An 18927-nucleotide genomic window follows, 5' to 3' on the forward strand; every position below is an offset into this window, starting at 1 on the left:
ATAGTTGGCATCATTGTATTGTTAACTGTTTGAATAAAACTTTGACTTACACCTAACTGGGAATTGTATCCAGCAAAGAAAATACTTGTTTTAAAGTAGTTTTACTTCTTAAAAAGTAATAGGACAACCATTTTGAGTTTCAGAAAGAAATAACTGTATTAGAGGGCTATATCACTAATCTTACTGTAACCCCTCAAAGTTTAGTCTTAACGTCATCACCTCTATTTGTGTTCTAACATTACCTTCCAGGTGCTTGCTACTTGGGCACTACAATGCTATCCAGGATACTGCAGAGCTAGCTAACTTGATAGTGAGAAGATTCTGAAGGTGGGATGTGTAGAATTTCTTTACAGCCTTCTTAATAATAGCTCATGTTGAGAAAAATCACTTCATTCTGGACTTTTTCTCTCCAATCCGAGTCTTAGCAAAAGGATTTTCCTACCTTTCCAGACTGTCACAGCAGTCGTCTGATATGTATGGAGTAGCAGTTGTGCTTCATGCCTGTGTTTTCAGACAGTCCTCTCAGCTTCACTCAGAGGGTAGACTCCAGCAGTGCAAGTTCACCTGCTTCTACCCTGTGACTGTATAGTAGGTTTGATTGCAAAGGTTCACTAGCCCAGAGCTGTGGAGGAGAGTAGGCCCTATAGCTCTCTTGCTGCCTTAGCATTATAAACTTGTTTCAGCCTTCAGTGCCTTGAATTCTTAATTGGATACTTTATAGGAATTGTTGTGTTAATGATTATAAGAGAAAAAACAAACTATAAGCCAGTTTGGGGAGTGCATGCCTATAAACCTAGCAGTGTGATAGTTATTTCCTCATTGCTGTGATAAAATGTCTATACAAAAGCACTTTGAAGGGTATATAGTCTGTCATGGTGAGGAGCACATGGCGGGCAGCATCATGATAGCATGAGTAGCAGCCTGACTGGTCCTATTGCATCTGTGCTTAGAAAGCAAAGAGTGAACAGAAGTGGGACTGGACTGTGAAGCCTCAAACTCTCCCAGTGATAAGTTTCCTCCAGGGAGAGTTCACTCTCCTAAAGGTTCAGCAACATTACCAAACAGCACTGTCAGCCAGCTGGTGACCAAAATGTTCAAATGTCTGTGACATTCACATTCAAACCATGGCAGAGGCTGAGAGGTTTGGGGTCAGCTTGGGCTACGTATTAAGATCTGCTCAGAAGCAAACACACAGAGTTGAGGAGAACAAGGGGCTTCTTTGTTTCATAATTATTCTGACAAAGTACTTTGGAGATGCAAAAGACTTTGTTTAGGTATATACTGTCTTGTTATCTTATGCACCAAAACTTATGTACAGAAAAAGAAAAACATGTTTAGAGAGATCTGGGCAGTGGGGGCCCACACTTTTAATCCCTGCACTTGAGGGGCAGAGGCAGGTGGATCTCTGAGTTCCAGGCTAGCCTGGTCTACAGATCAAGTTTCAGGAAAGCCAGAGCCATACAGAGAATGCCTGTCTTGTAAACTTAAAAAAAAAAAAAAAAGATTTAGAGAGGCAGAGGAAAACAAGGAAGAACACTGGTAACAAAAGGACCACTGAGAGATACTTATGCATACTAACTACATGCCAAGCCTGAAGATAGTTTTGCATTGCAGGAAGGAGTCTGACATGGTTACATACATGAACTTTGGAAAATGAAATCGTGCTTCCACCTGAGGAATATTTAGGTAGCGCAGACGTGTGTGAGTCATAAGAGATAAGCTGGCTGAGAGTATCTAGATACAGCATGCTTAGTGGCAGTATCTTCTAATGAGGACTTGAATGTAACATTGATGTTTTTAAGAAAATAGTAAGCTTATTGAGTATCAGATAGCCTGCGCCCCCAGTATTTATTTTCTATAGTCATTGATAGTATTTTGATGGAAAAATTCTTTATATTTTGTTAATAAGCTACCAGTTTTAAGTTTGGGATGTAGCAAACTTTTCTATTTAGCCTCAGCTTCAGACTTTTACTGCTGCTTAGTACTCTAATGTGTAAATATGCCAGAGTTTCTTTATCCATTCTTTGGGTGAGGGCTATCTAGGTTGTTTCCAGGTTCTAGCTCTTACAAATAATACTGCTGTGAACATAGTTGAACAAATGTCTTAGTAGTGTGATTGAGCATCTTTTGGGTATATGTCCAAGAGTGATCTTGCTGGATCCTGAAGTAGGTTGATTCTCAATTTTCTGAAAACCGCCATTCTTATTTCCAAAGTGGTTGTACAAGTTTGCATTCTCACCAGCAATGGAGGAGTGTTCCCCTTACTCCACATCCTCTCCAGCATAAGCTATCATTGGTGTTTTTGATCTTAGCCATTAGCCATTCTTACAGGTGTAAGATGGTATCTCATAGTTGTTTTGATTTGCATTTCCCTGATCACTAAGAATGTTGAACATTTCCTTTAGTATCTTTTGGCTATTTGAGATTCTTCTATTGAGAATTCTCTGTCTAGTTCAGTACCCCATTTTTTAGTTGGGTTATTTAGCATTTTAATGTCTAATTTCTTGAGTTCTTTATATATTTTGGAGATCAGACCTTTGTCTAATGTGGGGTTGGTGAAGATCTTTTCCTATTCTGTAGGCTGCCTTTTTCTGTTTTCATTACTGTAGCTCTGTAATAGAGCTTGATGTCAGGGGTGGTGATGCGTCTGGAAGTTCCTTTATTGTACAGGATTGTTTTGGCTATCCTGTTTTGTTTTTTTTTTTTTTTCCATATGAAGTTGGTTATTGTGTCTGAGAAGAATTGTGTTGGGATTTTGATGGGTATTACATTGAATCTATAGATTGCTTTTGGTAGAATTGCCATTTTTACTATGTTGATCTTACCAATCCAAGAACATGGGGAATCCTTCCATTTTCTGGTATCTTCTTCAACTTCTTTCTTCAGAGATTTAAAGTTCTTGTCAAATAGGTCTTTCACTTCTTTGGCTAGTGTTACCCCAAGATATTTTATGTTATTTGTGGCTATTGTGAAAGGTGGTGGTTCTCTGATATCCCTCTCCGCTTCTTTATCCTTTGTGTTTAGGAGGTCTACTGATTTTTTTTGAGTTGATCTTGTATCCTGCCACATCACTGAAGGTATTTATCAGCTGTAGGAGTTCTCTGGTAGAGTTTTAGGGATATGTGCACTATCATATCATCTACAAATAACAAAAGTTTGACTACTTCCTTTCTAATTTGAATCCCCTTGATCTCCTTTTGTTGTCTTACTGCTATTGCTATGTTGAAGAGATATTGAGAGAGTGGACAGCCTTGTCTTATTCCCAATTTTAGTGGAATCGCTTTGAGTTTCTCTCCGTTTAATTTGATGTTGGCTGTCAGCTTGCTATATATTGCTTTTATTATATTTAGATCTCTTCCTTGTATTCCTGTTCTCTCCAAGACCTTTATCATAAAAGGGTGTTGGATTTTGTCAAATGCTTTTTTAGCATCTAATGAAATGATCATACGGTTTTTTTCTGTCAGTATTTATATGATGGTTTACATTGATAGATTTTCATATGTTGAACCAGCCCTGCATCTCTGGAATGAAGCCAACTTGTTCATGGTGGATGATTTTTTTTTTATGTGTTCTTGGATTTGGTTTGCCAATATTTTATTGAGTATTTTTGCATCAATGTTCATGAGTGAGATTGGTCTATAATTCACTTTCTTGAGTCTTTGTGTGGTTTTGGTATCAAGGTAACTGTAACCTCATAAAAAAAGAGTTTGGCAATGATCCTTCTGTTTCTGTTATGTGGAACCCTTTGAGGAGTATAGGTTTTAGCTCTTCTTGGAAGATCTGGTTGAATTCTGCACTAAAACCATCCATCCTTGGGCCTTTTTTGGTTGGGAGGTTTTTGATGACAGCTTCTATTTAAATTTATAGGTCTTACAGTTTATAGGTCTATTTAAATTGCTCACCTGGTCTTGATTTAATATTGGTATATGGTATTTTCTAAAAAAATGTCCATTTCTTTTACATTTTCCAATTTTGTGGAATACGGGTTTTTGTATTACCTAATGATTCTCTGAATTTCCTCAGTGTCTGTTGTTATGTCCCCTTTTCATTTCTGATTTTGTTAATTTGGATGTTTTTCTCTGCCTTTTGATTAGTTAGGATAAGGGTTTGTCTATTGGATGTTTTTCTCTGCCTTTTGATTAGTTAGGATAAGGGTTTGTCTATCTTGTTGATTTTTCTCAAAGAACCAGCTCTTTGTTTCGTTGATTCTTTGTATTGTTTTCTTTGTTTCTATTTTGTTGATTTAAGTCCTCAATTTGATTATTTCCTGTCTTCTACTCCTTCAGGGTGAATCTACTTCTTTTTGTTCTAGAGCTTTGAGGTGTGCTATTAAATAATTATGTGAGCTTTCTCTGTTTTCTTTATGTGGGCACTTAGTACTATGAACTTTTTTCTTAGCATTGCTTTCATGGTGTCCCATAGATTTGGATATGTTGTGCCTTCATTTTCGTTGAATTCAAGGAAGTCTCTAATTTCTTTATTTCTTCCTTGACCCAGAGGTGGTTCAGTAGTTCACTGTTTAATTTCCATGAGTTTGTAGGCTTTCTGAGAGTAATATTGTTAAATTCTAACTTTAATCCATGGTGATCTGATAAGACACAGGGGCTTACTCCAATTTTTTTCTGTGTGTGGAGGTTTGCTTTGTTATTGATAATGTGATCAATTTTAGAGAAGGTTCCATGAGGTGCTGAGAAGAAGGTATATTCTTCTGTGTTTGGATAGAATGTTCTGTAGATGTCTGATAAGTCCATTTGATTCATGACATCTATTAGTTCTCTTATTTCTCTATTAAGTTTCTGTCTGGTTGACATGTCCATTGGCGAAAGTGGAGTGTTGAAGTCTTCTATTAGTGTGTGGCGTTTGATGTGCAATTTAAGTTTCAGTAATGTTTCTTTTACATATGGAGGTGTTCTTTCTTGTATTAGGGGCATGGATGTTCAGGATTGAGACTGCATCTTGATGAATTGTTCTTGTTATGAGTAAAAAGTGCCCTTCTCCATCTCTTCTGACTTAATTTAATTTGAAATCAATTTTATTAGATTAGGAAAGCTATATCTGCTTGTTTCTTAGGTCCATTTGATTGGAAAACCTTTTCCCATTTTTTTACCCTGAGGTAGCGTCTGTCTTTGAGGTTGAGGTATGTTTTTTTGTTTTGTTTTGTTTTCGAGACAGGTGTGTTTTTTATACACAACAGAATGCTGGATCCTGTTTATGTATCCATTCTCTTAGTCTGTCTTTTTATAGGTGATTTGAGACCATTGATATTAAGAGTTACTAATGACCAGTGGTTGTTAATTCCTGCTATTTTTCAGTAGTAGTGTTTGTGTGTTTCCCTTCTTTGGGTTATGCTGGTGGGGGGTTATCAGATGCCTGTGTTTTTGTGGGTGCAGTTAGCTTCCTTTCGTTGGGGTTTTCCTTCTAGTACTTTCTCTTAAGGCTGGGTTTGTGGTTACATATTGTTTAAATCTGTTTTTTTGTCATGGAATATCTTGTGAGGAAATAGTCCTCACAGTATACAGATGTAGGGGAAGTTGGGAACAGGGAAAGTAAGAGAACTGTACCACAGTCAAACTCAGGAGCCCTTCTTCCTCATTCCCTGTAGAGGAAGCCAGCCCCAGGTTGATACTGAATGTATTTGTGCCACTGTTGTTGGTACTTTAGTGCCCTCTTCATAGGTGATTGTGTATGGGTAGCAGCTCATGTCATTGACTTAAAATGAAGATGAACTCAAAGATGTAAAATAATTTTTTTCCAGGTGGAACATTGAGAATATATGCAGATAGTTTAAAACCAAATATTCCATACAAGACAATCCTGCTGTCTACTACAGATTCCGCAGACTTTGCTGTAGCAGAATCTTTGGAAAAGTATGGTCTGGAAAAAGAGAATCCCAAGGACTACTGCATTGCCCGGGTATGAACCATGAATTAATACTGCTCCTCAGGATTATTCCTGCCAAGACTTTGCATTTAAAGGAAAGGTTTTTTTTTTTATTTTGTTTTCTAATTTGAGGTGTGTTTGTGTGTGTGTGTGTATGTGTATTCATTCACATGCACGACCCCCCCCACTTACATGCACATATGGGAATAATAAATGCAACAAAAAGTAACAGGTGTTCTTTAAAAAAAGAAAAATTGAATAAAACATAACCCAAAAATATACCAAAAGGTAATTTCATCATTAACATTTTGATAGACATTCTTCCAATTTTTATTTTGTACATATATCAAGTGAGTCAGAGTTATAGAGGAGTACAACCAATTTATATAATACTTATATAATTACACACCCATTATATATAAGTATTATATATAAGTAAAATAGACTCACAATGCTGCATGTTGGAGATTCAGAAAACCTGGTAGCGTTTCAGTCCAAGATGTGGAGATCTGTATACACACAGAGGGTCCAGTTATGCAGTCCTCGTTTGAGGGTGAAGATCTGATAGCTCCTTGGAGAGCCGCTCCTCTGACCCTCTGTTGAAAGACTTGAAGAAGCTCGGATGTGATGACCACAGGCAGCGACTTCACTGTGGACATGTCCACAAAGAGTGGGGCTTGCATGTGGTGTCTGCCTTCTTCATCCCCCCTTTTCTTTCATCTGGGGACCCAGCCTCTTGGCATCAAATTCAGGGCTGGTCTCCCCACTTGAGCTGGTAGGTCAGCCAACAATGAAAGTGCACCTACAACATGTCAGCAGTGTACTTTACGGCTCTCTCAATCCCGTGTGTTCCACCTTCAGCATCAGCCAGCAGAGGCAACCATTGTATTTATATTAAAATCTGATTTCATAACCACCTGCATCTTCTCAGAGGTACTCTACCTTTCTGTGACGACTCTAGTTATCAACAAATATAGTAGTTGTTTATGTCCTAGAATTGATTCTGTAACATTAAGTAAAATGCAGAAGATTTTCTATTTATCCATTAACTAATTAGAAATGCTTAGCCTCTGACTCAGTTGTAATTGTACACTTTATTGAATGCAGTATTGGCCAATTATAGCTGACAGTAATTTTATTTTGCTTTGGAAAGGAGGGGTTATTTTTGCTCATGGTTTGAGGATACAGTCCATTGTGGTAGAAATGCATGGCAGCTGGAATGTGAGGCAGCTGGTCACATTTTATCCCCAGTCAGGAAGCAGAAAGAAATAAATCCTAATAGATTTTAAAACAAAGATCACTGTTTTATTACAGCAAGTAACTTAAAAAGAAATATATTGTGTGTGTAAGCAGAGACTGCTCTTTTGTTTCTGGCCTCCCAGACATGAATAATCACACAGAAACTATATTAATTACAATACTGCTTGGCCAACAGCTTAAGCATATTCCTAGGTAGCTCTTATATCTTAAATTAATCCATTTCTATTAATCTGTGTATCTCCACGAGGCTGTGGCTTACTGGAACCTCCTGCTTCTTGGGCCTCTTTGACTCTACCTATTCTCTTTATATATCTCCGTTCAGATTTCCTGCCTGATATTTTTTTGCCCTGCCATAGGCTGAAGTAGCTTCTTTATTAACCAGTGGTAATAAAACATATTCACAACATACAGAGGGAATCCCACATTAGTGTGTATGCACGTGCATGCGTGTGAGAGAGAGAGGGAGGGAGGGAAGAAGGAAGAGGAGGCTAGATTGATGTTTGGTGTCTTTGTTTTTCACTTTCCATTCTGAACAGGCTCTCTCTTAACTGAACCTGAAGCTCAGTGTTTTGGCTGGGCTGGTGTGTGGGCTTTAGGATCCTCCTGTTTTCTCTGCTCCCAGTACTGAGGTTCTAGACATATGTTATCATGACTTTTCAGGGTTTTGTGTTTTAAATATTTTTATTCTTTAAGCATTTCTTGAATGCATATAATGTAGTTTGATCACACTCAACTCCCCATCCCCACCCACTCTTCTAGCTCCTCCCAGATTGTCACCCACTGTTGAAATAGGAGCGGCAGGGCTGCGTCCCCGGCACCCGGCCGCCCGCATGGCTAGCTTATGCCCAGAAATAATTACATGGAAACTGTATTCTTTCAAACACTGCCTGGCCCGGCTAGTTCCAGTTTCTTATTGGTTAGCTCTTACATATTGTTCTAACCCATTTCTAATATTCTGTGTAGCCCACGAGCTGGCTTACCAGGGAGGATCTTAACCTGCGTCTGTCTGGAGCGGGAGATTCATGGCGACTCACTCACTACTCAGCTTCTTTTTCCCAGAATTCTCTTCTGTCTACTCCGCCTACCTAATTTTCTGTCCTATGAGGGCCGAGGCAGTTTCTTTATTATTACAAGACCCACCTCCATCAACCCACCCTTCTCAACTTTATGTTCCTCCCTCCCCCCCCCCCCCCCCCCCCCCCCCCCCTCCCTCCCTCCCTCCCTCCCTCCCTCCCTCCCTCCCTCCCTCCCTCCCTCCCTCCCTCCCTTCCTTTCCCTACTGTGTTCAATTTGTGCTTCAAATATATTTATTCATGGGTATGGAGCCATCAACTAAGCATGGTCAGTACTTCAGGGACCATTTCCTTAAAGAAAACTGACTCTCCTTCCTCCAGAAGTCATCAACTGTCTGTAGCCTATTAGCTAGGGGTGGGAACTTGGAAGCCATTCTCCACTCTGTGATGGGATGCTGACTGACCCGATCTTATGCTGGTCTTGTACAGGCAGTAACATTTCCATCTTAAACTAAGTGGCTTGTTTTTACTGTTAAAATCAGAAAGTAAAGTAACCATTTTATCAGGGACCTAGAGTTGTAGAAACAGACTTTGTTGAAAGTCCTTTTTGAGCTTGATTTCTCTGGACGAGCTCCTTTACTTTTGGCCTTTTGCTCTAGCCTGACCAGCTTTCTTCAGCAAACTTAGGCAGCCTAGTTACTGATTTACCTGAATTAGAAATGCATTATATTCTGAGCTTGCCATATAAACTATAGCTATTTCATAGCCTTTATCCATTTTATCTATTCAGATAATTATTGGTTAAGTATTTAAGATCTTTTCTGTTTGTTAGCTATTCTGCCAGAATACAGAGTTAAGAGTTGCCCTCCAAAAGAGCTTACAGTGATGGAAGGAGACCAAAAGGCCAAGCAGGAGAACAGAAACAGGATCTTCAGACTAGAGAGAGTGGTCTGCGATGTAGAAAGTATGTGGCCTGGTTGGTGAGCACTTAGTACATCTGTGCACCTAAAAAAAAAAAAAATTGTGGCCTAAAAAAATAAGTGTTACAGATAGAGACAAAGAGAAAATTGAAGGTCAAATCTTGAAGTGGCAGGATATTGAATGTAATTAAAAATGCTAATGAGAAAAGATGACGGTAGCTTAGTGATGCTATTATTCCTTTTTCTTTAAAGCTAATTCGAAGCCTTGTAAAAAGGAATAATAGATCTCCATAGAATTGTTTGATCTCTTTTATGTGTCAGCATAGTGATAATTTTGCACACTAAGGTTTGTTGCATTAAGAAGTTGAAAGCAGTAGCTTGGCTTCTTGCATTGCTTTACACTGGAACAGAGTGAAGAGAAAGGATAAGCTCGGCAGTGTCTGTAGAGGCATCAGTCATATCCCATGTAGTCTTTCCTGAGAGCACAGTGGACACAATGTCATCAAACAGTTGCCTGAAAACAGTTGTTGATGGTTATATAATATACCTAACAGTCTGCTTATAATTTAAACCATACAGTTATTTACAATAGAAGCTATTTTAAAGATTTCAGATTACGTGAATTTGCTTTATAAATATTTGCTTGGATGTGAAAGATGGAGTAGGGACTGGACTGCAGAGGACCTCAGTAGAAGAGTTCTCTTTCCATAAATTGTTTGAAGATTAGCTGTTCTGTGTGGTTTTTCCATATGAAAATTTGTGATAAATAAATGCAAATAGTCCAGTTCTTGTTAAGAGCTAGGCGAATAAAAATTGCCAAATTCACTGTCCAAGTAAACTTTTTGTTTGAAACGGTTTCCTATACTTTGTTAATGTTTTATTTTGTCACCAGTAGAAATTATTTATAGTGCTTGATAGTTTTATTTATCATATATCTGTCTGTCTGTCTGTCTTGTCTGTCTACCTGTCCATGCTCATTCGGAGCAGTACTTTCAAGGTAGGTACAGGACTGCACCAGTACTCAGGAAGCAGGAAGGTTGGAAGTTTGAGGCTAGCCTGGGCCATAGAGTAAGAGCAAAAATAATGGCAGTACTGCTTTTGAGTACTTGTTGATCTTCTTTTTTTATTCATTGTTAATTATTTTTTCATTAGGTTATGCTTCCCCCTGGAGCCCAGCATTCTGATGAAAGAGGTGCTAAGGAAGTTATTCTTGATGATGACGAGTGTCCTTTACAAATCTTCAGGGAATGGCCAAGTGACAAAGGTAGACAGTAAACTTTATTACTAGGGGATTTCCTCAGTATCAACCTGCCAGATTTCTGGTAACTCCTGTTCATCAGATGACAAGGAAAGTGTGTGCATGTAAGGGAGGAGGGGGGGTTCAGTGGGGGAGTATCTTTGCATTGGCCAATGTTTTCATAGACATGTAGAACATCTCTGTGGTGGTACCTTTGCCTGTGGAGCCGCACTCAGCGTATTTGAGTATCATGTGAAGATGGTATTGCAGGTGAAATGCCAGACTATTAGCAGGGACAGATCATTGTTATCGATGAGCTGTGAAACAATGTCCATAGATCCACATGAGTTATGTGGTATGTGAGCAAATTTGTTAGGCAGGGAAAGTACCCTACAAGCCTGAAGTTTTTCCAGTAATACAGCCATTTCATATATAGGTTGAATAATCCTTACTAGAAGTACTCAGAACCCAGAAGTGTTTCAGATCCCAGAACATTTCAGACTTGAGTGTTTTTACATTCATAATGAGATAACTTTACAGATGGATGCAAGTCTAAACATCACCTTCGTTTATATTTGCCTTATACACATAGCCTGCGTATAATTTAGTCCATAGGTTTTAATGTATTAATGTATTGGTGTTTCTTCTGCTGCCTGTATTGAGGTTTGTTTTCATTTGTAGCACTTTGGATTTCAGGTGTTTTTGGTTTAGGGATGCCCAACTTGAAATGGTGTGTATTTGTCACTAGTCAGATGTTTTTCTCTATTCAAAGCGGCAAAGTGTTTAACGCTATGCTTTTATGAAGTATAGTTTCTAACATTAAGATTGATACAGTTGATTTCTAGGTGAGTGCCTTTATATTAATGAAGATAAAAAAATTCTTTCTGATCCTATATAATAATCATATGGTCTGTAGATTGATAATTTAAAACTATTAAAAAAAACCCTAAGAATAAGTGCATTTCCAGTTTCATTAAAATACTTATTCTGCACTATTCTAGACAGGTATAAAAGTTAAGCCTTATTTTAAAGTTGTTTTGAATTTTGAGTTAATTCATTTGAATAAAATGCAGATCAACTGAGATGTTTGTGTGTTGTAGGAGTCTGCTTGTGTGTTCCTGGCTGCCCAGATTCCTGAAATAACCACACAAAAACTATATTATTTATAATAACTGTTTGGCCAATAGCTTAAATGTATTTCTGGCTAACTCTTATATTCTAAACTAACCCATCTCATTAGTCTGTTTATCACCACGTGGCCATGGCTTACCATGTAAATTTCCAGTGTCTGTCTGGGGGGGGGGAGGGGGCGTTCCATGGCTTCTCCCTGACTCTGCCTTCTTTCTCCCAGTATTCAGTTTAGTTTTCCCTGCCTTAACTCTCTTCTGCCCTGCACAGGCCTAAGATAGTTTATTATCCAGTGGTATTCGTATAGAGGGGAATTCCACGTCACCTCCCCTTTTCTGTTTAAATTAAAAGGAAGGTTTTAACTTTCACATAGTAAAATTACATTTAACAAAATAAGTATCAAGCAAGAATTACAGTTAAAATGTTTATATCTACTTTATCTTTTATTATAACTAAGGAAAACTATATATATTCTTCAACTCCATCAAAGACTCCAGAAGGATATAATATTACCTAAGTAAACAGGAAGTACAGTGTAAGCAACTTCCAAAACTCTAGAATTGACAGAGACGTCTTGCTGACTGGACAGTCATCCAAAGTTCTGTAACGTTGTGGGCACCCATCTTAAGTCTACTGGCCCATAGTGTCTGGCAGACTTTCATGAAGCAGGAAATTTCAAAGACAGGTCTGCTTATATTGGCAGTTTGTCATTCACTTTCTTCTGTGTCCTGCAGAATGTCTAGCAGACTCTTTCATGAAGCAGGAAGCCTAAAGGGTTGTCTCACCTTTAGGCAAGTTTAGCTGTCATTTCTCTGTAGGCCCTGCATGTCCATTTCATACAGCAGTCCAGGCAAGAGCAGTCCCCTGCCCAAATTGCCAACAAACTTCATAAGGAGCCTCTTCAGTGTCCATCTTCCTCTTGAAGTAGATTAGTGCTGCCAGGAGCACATGAAAAGCCCTAAGATCTCAAAATATTTTAAATGCCATATTCTGTAGGTCTTTGAAAGTTTTGAAGATTATCTAACTTAAAATATATCTCTTTATATCTAGAAAACCTAACATGACTACAAGCTTGACTATTATAGATAACTCTCTATTAACCTATATTTCCTAATTATACATTACATTTTTAAGTGAGCCGTATAAACAAAATACCTTAATCAAGATCAAAAATACATATATACAGTATAATAAAATTGACCTTAAATTTTTATTAATAATCCAAGATACATACCAATGCAAAGTATTCATATTTATATCATATTCACCTTTAAATGTAAACATTTATAACCAATCATTTAGAGAATTTGGGCATAGTTCTCTCCAAACTGTTTCATGCTTTTTGTTGAGCGAAGTATTTTTGGGGGGTATTGTTCACAGCAAACTTTCATGGGGTCTTCTGGAAGGATTCCACAGGTTCTCATTCTCTGTGGAAACAAAAGAAAAACCTCTTTTCCAAAGCAACATATTCTAAGACCCAAATTTTGAAGTCGAGATACTTTTAGAGTATATATGCTGGTTTAGTTTAACAGTCTGTACAGTGAAATATCTCTCTGTACTTAGTTCCTTCACAGTCAAAATTTCAAGGAAAACACAATAATATACATAATCCAGACTCTGTGTATTTTCCATCTTTATGTGCCTTATTTCTTTATTTTTTTAATCTATGGCTGTCTGTACTCTTTTTAAAGACTTTATTTTTTTTAACAATTTACATTTTTCCAACTCTCTATACTCTTTTTCTTCTCTCTCCCAAGCCTATGTACATTTATCCAACACTGTGACCCACTTAGAGGTCTTTTCCATCTGAATTTGCCTTTCCTGTGTATCTGTAATTCATTTCAGACCAGGACTCCTCCTTAAAATACTAAAGCAGTGGCATTGCTAGGGCAAATACAGTGCTGCCTGCTTGCTCTGCCCCGTCTAACATGGTATAAGTCCCATCACTGCCTCTGAGATTGCCGGGCAGGAGCCATCCTCACCACCTCAACTCTGGGAAGCAGTTGGCCCATGCTGCCACCAAGTAACTTGCAGCACACTGCCCACAAACCCCATTCAAGTGCTCAGCCTCCTGAAAGAGACAGAGTTCTAGCTGGCAGCACGGCCCAGAAACCTGTTCTTTCAAAACCGCACTGTTGAAATATGAAGCGGCGTGGCTGCGTCCCCAACACCCCGGCCGCTTGGCTAGCTCACGCCCGAAATAACAACACACAAACTGTATTCATTTAAAGAACTGCTTGGCCCATGAACTCTAGCCCTTACAGGCTAATTCTCGCACCTGGACTAACCCATTTCTAATGATGTGTGTAAGCACCCCAAGGTGCGCTTACCGGGAAGATTCTAGCCTTCGTCCATCCTGGGAGAGTGTAGCATGGCAAGCATGGCGTCTCTGCTCCAGAGCAGAGCTGTCGAGTCTCTCCAGGAGCAGAGCAGAGTCTGACCTCACTTCCTCTTCCGTCCAGAATTCTATTCTGTTTACTCCTCCCATCTATGTTCCAAGCCATGAGGCCAAGCAGCTGGTTTATTATAACTTAACCAATGAAATCAACAGATTGATATATGACACTCCCACATCACCGCACGGCTTTTTATTTACTACCACTTACTCAGGGAAACCTCTCTGAAAGGAGTGTTTAACTCTGTTTCTTGTTTGTTTGTTTTGTTTTGTTACTAGAATTTCTTCCCAAAGTCAGGTTTTAAGTGGATTTAGTTGGGGATCAGTTTGTTGTCGGAGTCTGCTTGTGTGTTCCTGGCTGCCCAGACTCCCCAAATAACCACACAGAAACTATATTATTTGCAATACTGTTTGGCCAATAGCTTAAGCATATTTGTGGCTAACTCTTACATCCTAAACTAACCCATCTCCATTAATCTGCGTACCGTCACGTGGCTGTGGCTTACTGGCAAAGTTTCAAATGTCTCTGGCTGGGGCTCCATGGCTTCTCCCTGACTCCGCCTTCTTTCTTCCAGCATTTAGTTTAGTTTTCCCTGCCTAGCTCTGTTCTGCCCTGTGTAGGCCCAAGACAATTTATTAACCAATGGTATTCACAGCATACAGAGGGGAATCCCACATCATTTGTGTATTTGTGTATGAATGTTGATAGGTCTATCTACAAGTGCAGGTTCGTTATTTTTAAACTAACAAGCTGTTTACTAGCATATGCTATCCTTTGGTAGCTCTGCCTGTCAATTAAAAATAATTTATTCATGTTGCTTGTTTAGAATTTTTCAGAGTACACTGAGTTAAGATATCAATTGGGTGAGCTTTGCTCCTCTACTCCTTGGCAGATATGATTAAAATCCATGTTCTTGGTTTGGGCAAATGTTTGTCAGTCAGTTATCATCACTACCACATTTGCTCCATTGACAATTGCTATTGTTGCTGTTCTAGGGATTTTAGTCTTTCAACTGAAGAGGAGACCACCGGACTATATCCCAAAGAAAATGAAGAAACACGTTGAAGGGAAGCCGCTGAAGGGGAAGGACAGAGTTGATGGGTCTGGCTATGGTTCTGCTCTTCCTCCTGAGAAACTGCCCTACTTAGTAGAGTTAAGCCCAGGTGAGAAAGCTGGCCCTATCGGGAAATGTATACTTTTAGTATAAATGTTTCTACTTTTTAATGTATTATTTTTAAGTGTCCATTTACTTAAAAAGTGTAACATTTATAAGATGGCATCATTAAGGCCACAGAATACATTAATTCATCCATAAAAATAAAGTCCACATGAACAAAAATGCATCTAACAAGCTTTAATGAGTAGCATTTAAAGTTTTAAGTAATCAGTTACTTTTAAGAAAAAAATTTCCAAAGGAACTTTAGTTAATGTACTAGCAACAAATTGAAATGTACTCAGCTGGAGACAGTCTGCATGTATGTGTATGAGAGGAAGAGATTGTATTAGTATTTATGATTTATGTACAGTGTTCAAAAGGAATTTACTTAGATTTAATAATACTATGCCTTAGTAACTAGTAGCATGTTTTAAAATAACATCATAAATTTATATTCATATTAGTCTTCTAATTATATCACTTACAGAGCTTTTACAGCTAAAGATGTTGCCGTAACTTAGTCATCAGGTAGACAAATACACTGACATTCTTTAAGTGTTTCATGTATACACAGATTCTCCATGAAGTATGTATTGCATATATGTGCTCTACATGACATTTATCAGTCAGTTAAGATCGCATCATTCCTAATTTAGTTACTAAGATGCTATTATGTGACCTGTATTATTGAATGTTATGAAGATATTTCATTCACTGACTCCTAGTTAGCAACTAAAGTAAAAGTTAATAATTACAGGAAAATAGCATAAAAAGAATACATTACATAAATAATATATACTTCTTCCCTCCTTTTGTTTTTAATTTTTATATCTAAGGTTGTTTAATTATAATTTACTAGAGATTAGATATATTCTTTGTGGTTAACAGTCTTAGGAGACAGCTGGTTTACATTCATGTGGATAGGACAGTAATGTTTGAATGTACTATAATTTATGCTCTTGACAGTGTGGTTCTAGGGGAATAGTTTTATATTTAATTATGCTTGAAAACCTGTTTTAGTTGCTAAGTACTTTTTGGGGAATTTAGCATTGTGCTTTGTCCTCAATTCTCTATCCGGGAAATTAATTTTGAAGTTTTATTTTCCACTGTAAATTGGAGATATCCTTGTGATACTATTGTCTGTAATGTAAGGGGAACATTGGTGATTGTTTATCTGAAGGAAAGAAGACGAACAGTGAAAACACCGTTTGTTTTTGACTGAAAAATTTTAGGCTATTTTTCAAGTATGTGGTCTGTTCATTAAAATGTTGCATCAGAGCCAGGCGATGGTGGCACACACTTTTAAGCCCAGCTCTCAGGAAGCAAAGGCAGGTGGATCTCTCTATGAGTTCGAGATCAGCCTGGTCTACAGAGCGTTCCAGGACAGACAGGACTGTTAACCAAAGAAACCCTGTCTTGGCGGGGGGGGGAGGGGGGGGCACGACTGGTGCATTGGTTGTAGAACGTAGGTTTGATAGTTGAAGAGTCTTAGTTATTAAGCAGCTGACACTAATTTTTAAATGTGTGGTAGAAGATAGATTTGGATGGATAGCAGAGAGGCTGTACGATATAGAACGGTGAAAACACTGATTATATCCCAGCTCATGTTCTAATGAGTGCTTCCATTTTGACTGCTTAGTTTTTACTTGTCTCTCAAATAATCACATGCATAGAATATTTTGTCTTTAAAAGATAATAGACCCTAGATAAAGAGAAATTCTGTACTACTTTTTGTCAAGATACTAGAAACCACATTATTGCATGTTCACTAATATGTTTCTTAGCACTCTGTTACCTTTGGGCGACATTGGTTGAGTTCCTTATATAGACAGCGGGGTGAATATGAGTAAGACTTTCTCTGATGCCAGCTGATGAGCACAGTTCAGTATTAGTGTCAGTGGCTCTCCAGGCCCACATTCCTTTCCAAGTTTTCTGGGCTGCTGGTAAGAACTGCCTTTATTATTGCATTGATATCTAAGAGAAATAATACTTTTGTCCTAAAGGTAATGGTTTCGATGACAGGCCTGAGTGCTAGAATAAGGTCTTTGTTGCATTAGAGCTATGTCATGATGCCGTTTTAGATAGTATACTGAGGGATTATTTTCCATTATGAGAAATATTCATGCGCATTGATATGTTAGGAATGGATAAGAGCTATATTTCCACCAGGCACATTGTCAGTCAGATGTGTGCCTTCAGTGTAGAATACCTGCTAGATATTGGCAGGAGTTTCTGAGGTGCAGGTTTATTTACAGCTTTACAGAAGAGTGGGTTTTCTTGTGTGTTTTAAACAGAAGGAGCCAGCCAAGTGGGATGGTAACTTTCTATCAGGTTAACTCACTGTTAACACAGCTGTCCTGCTGCCTGGTGACTCACCTGTTGTCCTGCTGTTTTCCTTAACAGTCTACACTGGTTTCTAAGACACTGACTGTGGTCTGCTGTAGTCTCTTCCACACAGCTCTGAATGCTAGTGGGTAAAATTTGCCATTTCTTCCTTTGAAACATCTCACTGAAGCTCACCCTTTGCATCTCTTCTCCTCCTTCCCTTTCCCACCTGTTCTGCATGGTCTCTCTCCTGCTGATGCTGCCTTCACCTGGGCCCTGGCATGTCTCTTAATCCCAGGGAGAAGGAATCACTTTGCGTACTACAGCTATCACACCTATGAAGGTAATGCTATACTTAATACTACTCTGTAATGGGGCACTAATGGAACTTCTGAGGTGAGCAGTGTTGACTGAACACCATACTGCATGTGAAAGAAGTGTACATGTCTTCTTCTGTTCATGTCTGCTCAGTGCCCTACGTATGTGAAAGAAATGTACATGTCTCCTTCTGTTTGTTTCTGCTCAGTGCCCTACGTCCAGCACCCAGATGATTTATTGGAAGCTTTTTTGCTGCTTTCATTTTCCAGGTTCACTATGGGAAGTGATTGTAGGCAGAGGATTGGCTCCAGAACTGTAGACTGCAGGCAAAGGGCCTTTACGTGCTCTTGAGCTGTGCTGTGGCTTGTGTTCCTTTCGTACTTAGAGAATAGGCTAAGCATCCCTCACTCCAAATGTGAAGTGTCTTAAGTGCTGATGTGAAGACAGAAGGGAAAGCCGTGTAATCAATGACCTCGTGTAATGGGTATAGTCCTCACCCAGGTACTCTTAAGTATGTTGGGTGTATTTTCCTATTGGCTGTGTGTTAGATGGTCATGGAATTTGTGTTTAAAAGTAGTTTCTATCCCAAGATGTGTGGCATGTTATATAGACATGAATATCACAAAACCTGGGGAAAAGTTGCAATCTAAAACTTGGCTAGGGCTCTGGTAGCTTATTGTGTCTGCCATGGGTCTTCTTCCTATAGTACTTCAGATATCCTCAGTTTTCCCCTGGAGAAGCATCCAGGTGCTGTGAACAGTTGACTCCTTGGAGATGGAGAGCAATTGGAATGGAGGCTGAGGGAACGCCCATATTACTCCTGCTTGTGATCATCAGCTTCTAGACCAGAACTGGAGGTGGGCTGTCACTGGGAGAGAGCTCAAAGGACCAAGCTCTTCAGCTGTCCTCACTTGCCACCCTTTCTCAGTTTAGACTAGATGCTCTGTCATCCACTTGTCCTGTAGCTATTAGGTTCTCTGCACTATACACAAATTTGTCTGTGGTTTTTCTATAACAATGAAGTGCAGTAATAAAGGAGAGACTGGGAAAGCAGCCCTGAGCCTGTTGATGTTAAAAAGGTAATTTTATTTATTTATTTATTTAGCTGCAGCAGAAAGTTAACACTGTTCTTAGCAGACAAGTCTTTGGTGTAGTAATAGGAGCGGCGGGGCTGCGTCCCCAGCACCCTGGCCACCTGGCTAGCTTATGCCCCTAAATAACAACACACAAATTGTATTCATTTAAACACTGCTTGGCCCATTTCTATCTAGCCTCTTCTAGGCTAATTCTCACA

General features: G+C 38.8%; 1 protein-coding gene across 17 annotated transcripts in view; it reads left to right on the top strand.

The window, feature by feature from the left end:
- The window catches only part of Afdn (afadin, adherens junction formation factor), a 126163-nt gene that overhangs the window by 42302 nt on the left and 64934 nt on the right, over nt 1-18927 (top strand). For all 17 annotated transcript variants that reach the window (XM_050135994.1, XM_050135999.1, XM_050136001.1 and 14 more), the window contains exons 6-8: nt 5756-5913; nt 10226-10337; nt 14830-14997. In XM_050135994.1, the coding sequence (XP_049991951.1) occupies nt 5756-5913; nt 10226-10337; nt 14830-14997 (438 nt within the window). The remainder of the gene's footprint in view (nt 1-5755; nt 5914-10225; nt 10338-14829; nt 14998-18927) is intronic.

Source organism: Alexandromys fortis, unplaced genomic scaffold (assembly GCF_014885135.2).
Source record: "Alexandromys fortis isolate MF-2015 unplaced genomic scaffold, M_Fortis_MF-2015_v1.1 scaffold_23, whole genome shotgun sequence".
In the NCBI taxonomy this organism is placed as follows: Eukaryota; Metazoa; Chordata; class Mammalia; order Rodentia; family Cricetidae; genus Alexandromys; species Alexandromys fortis.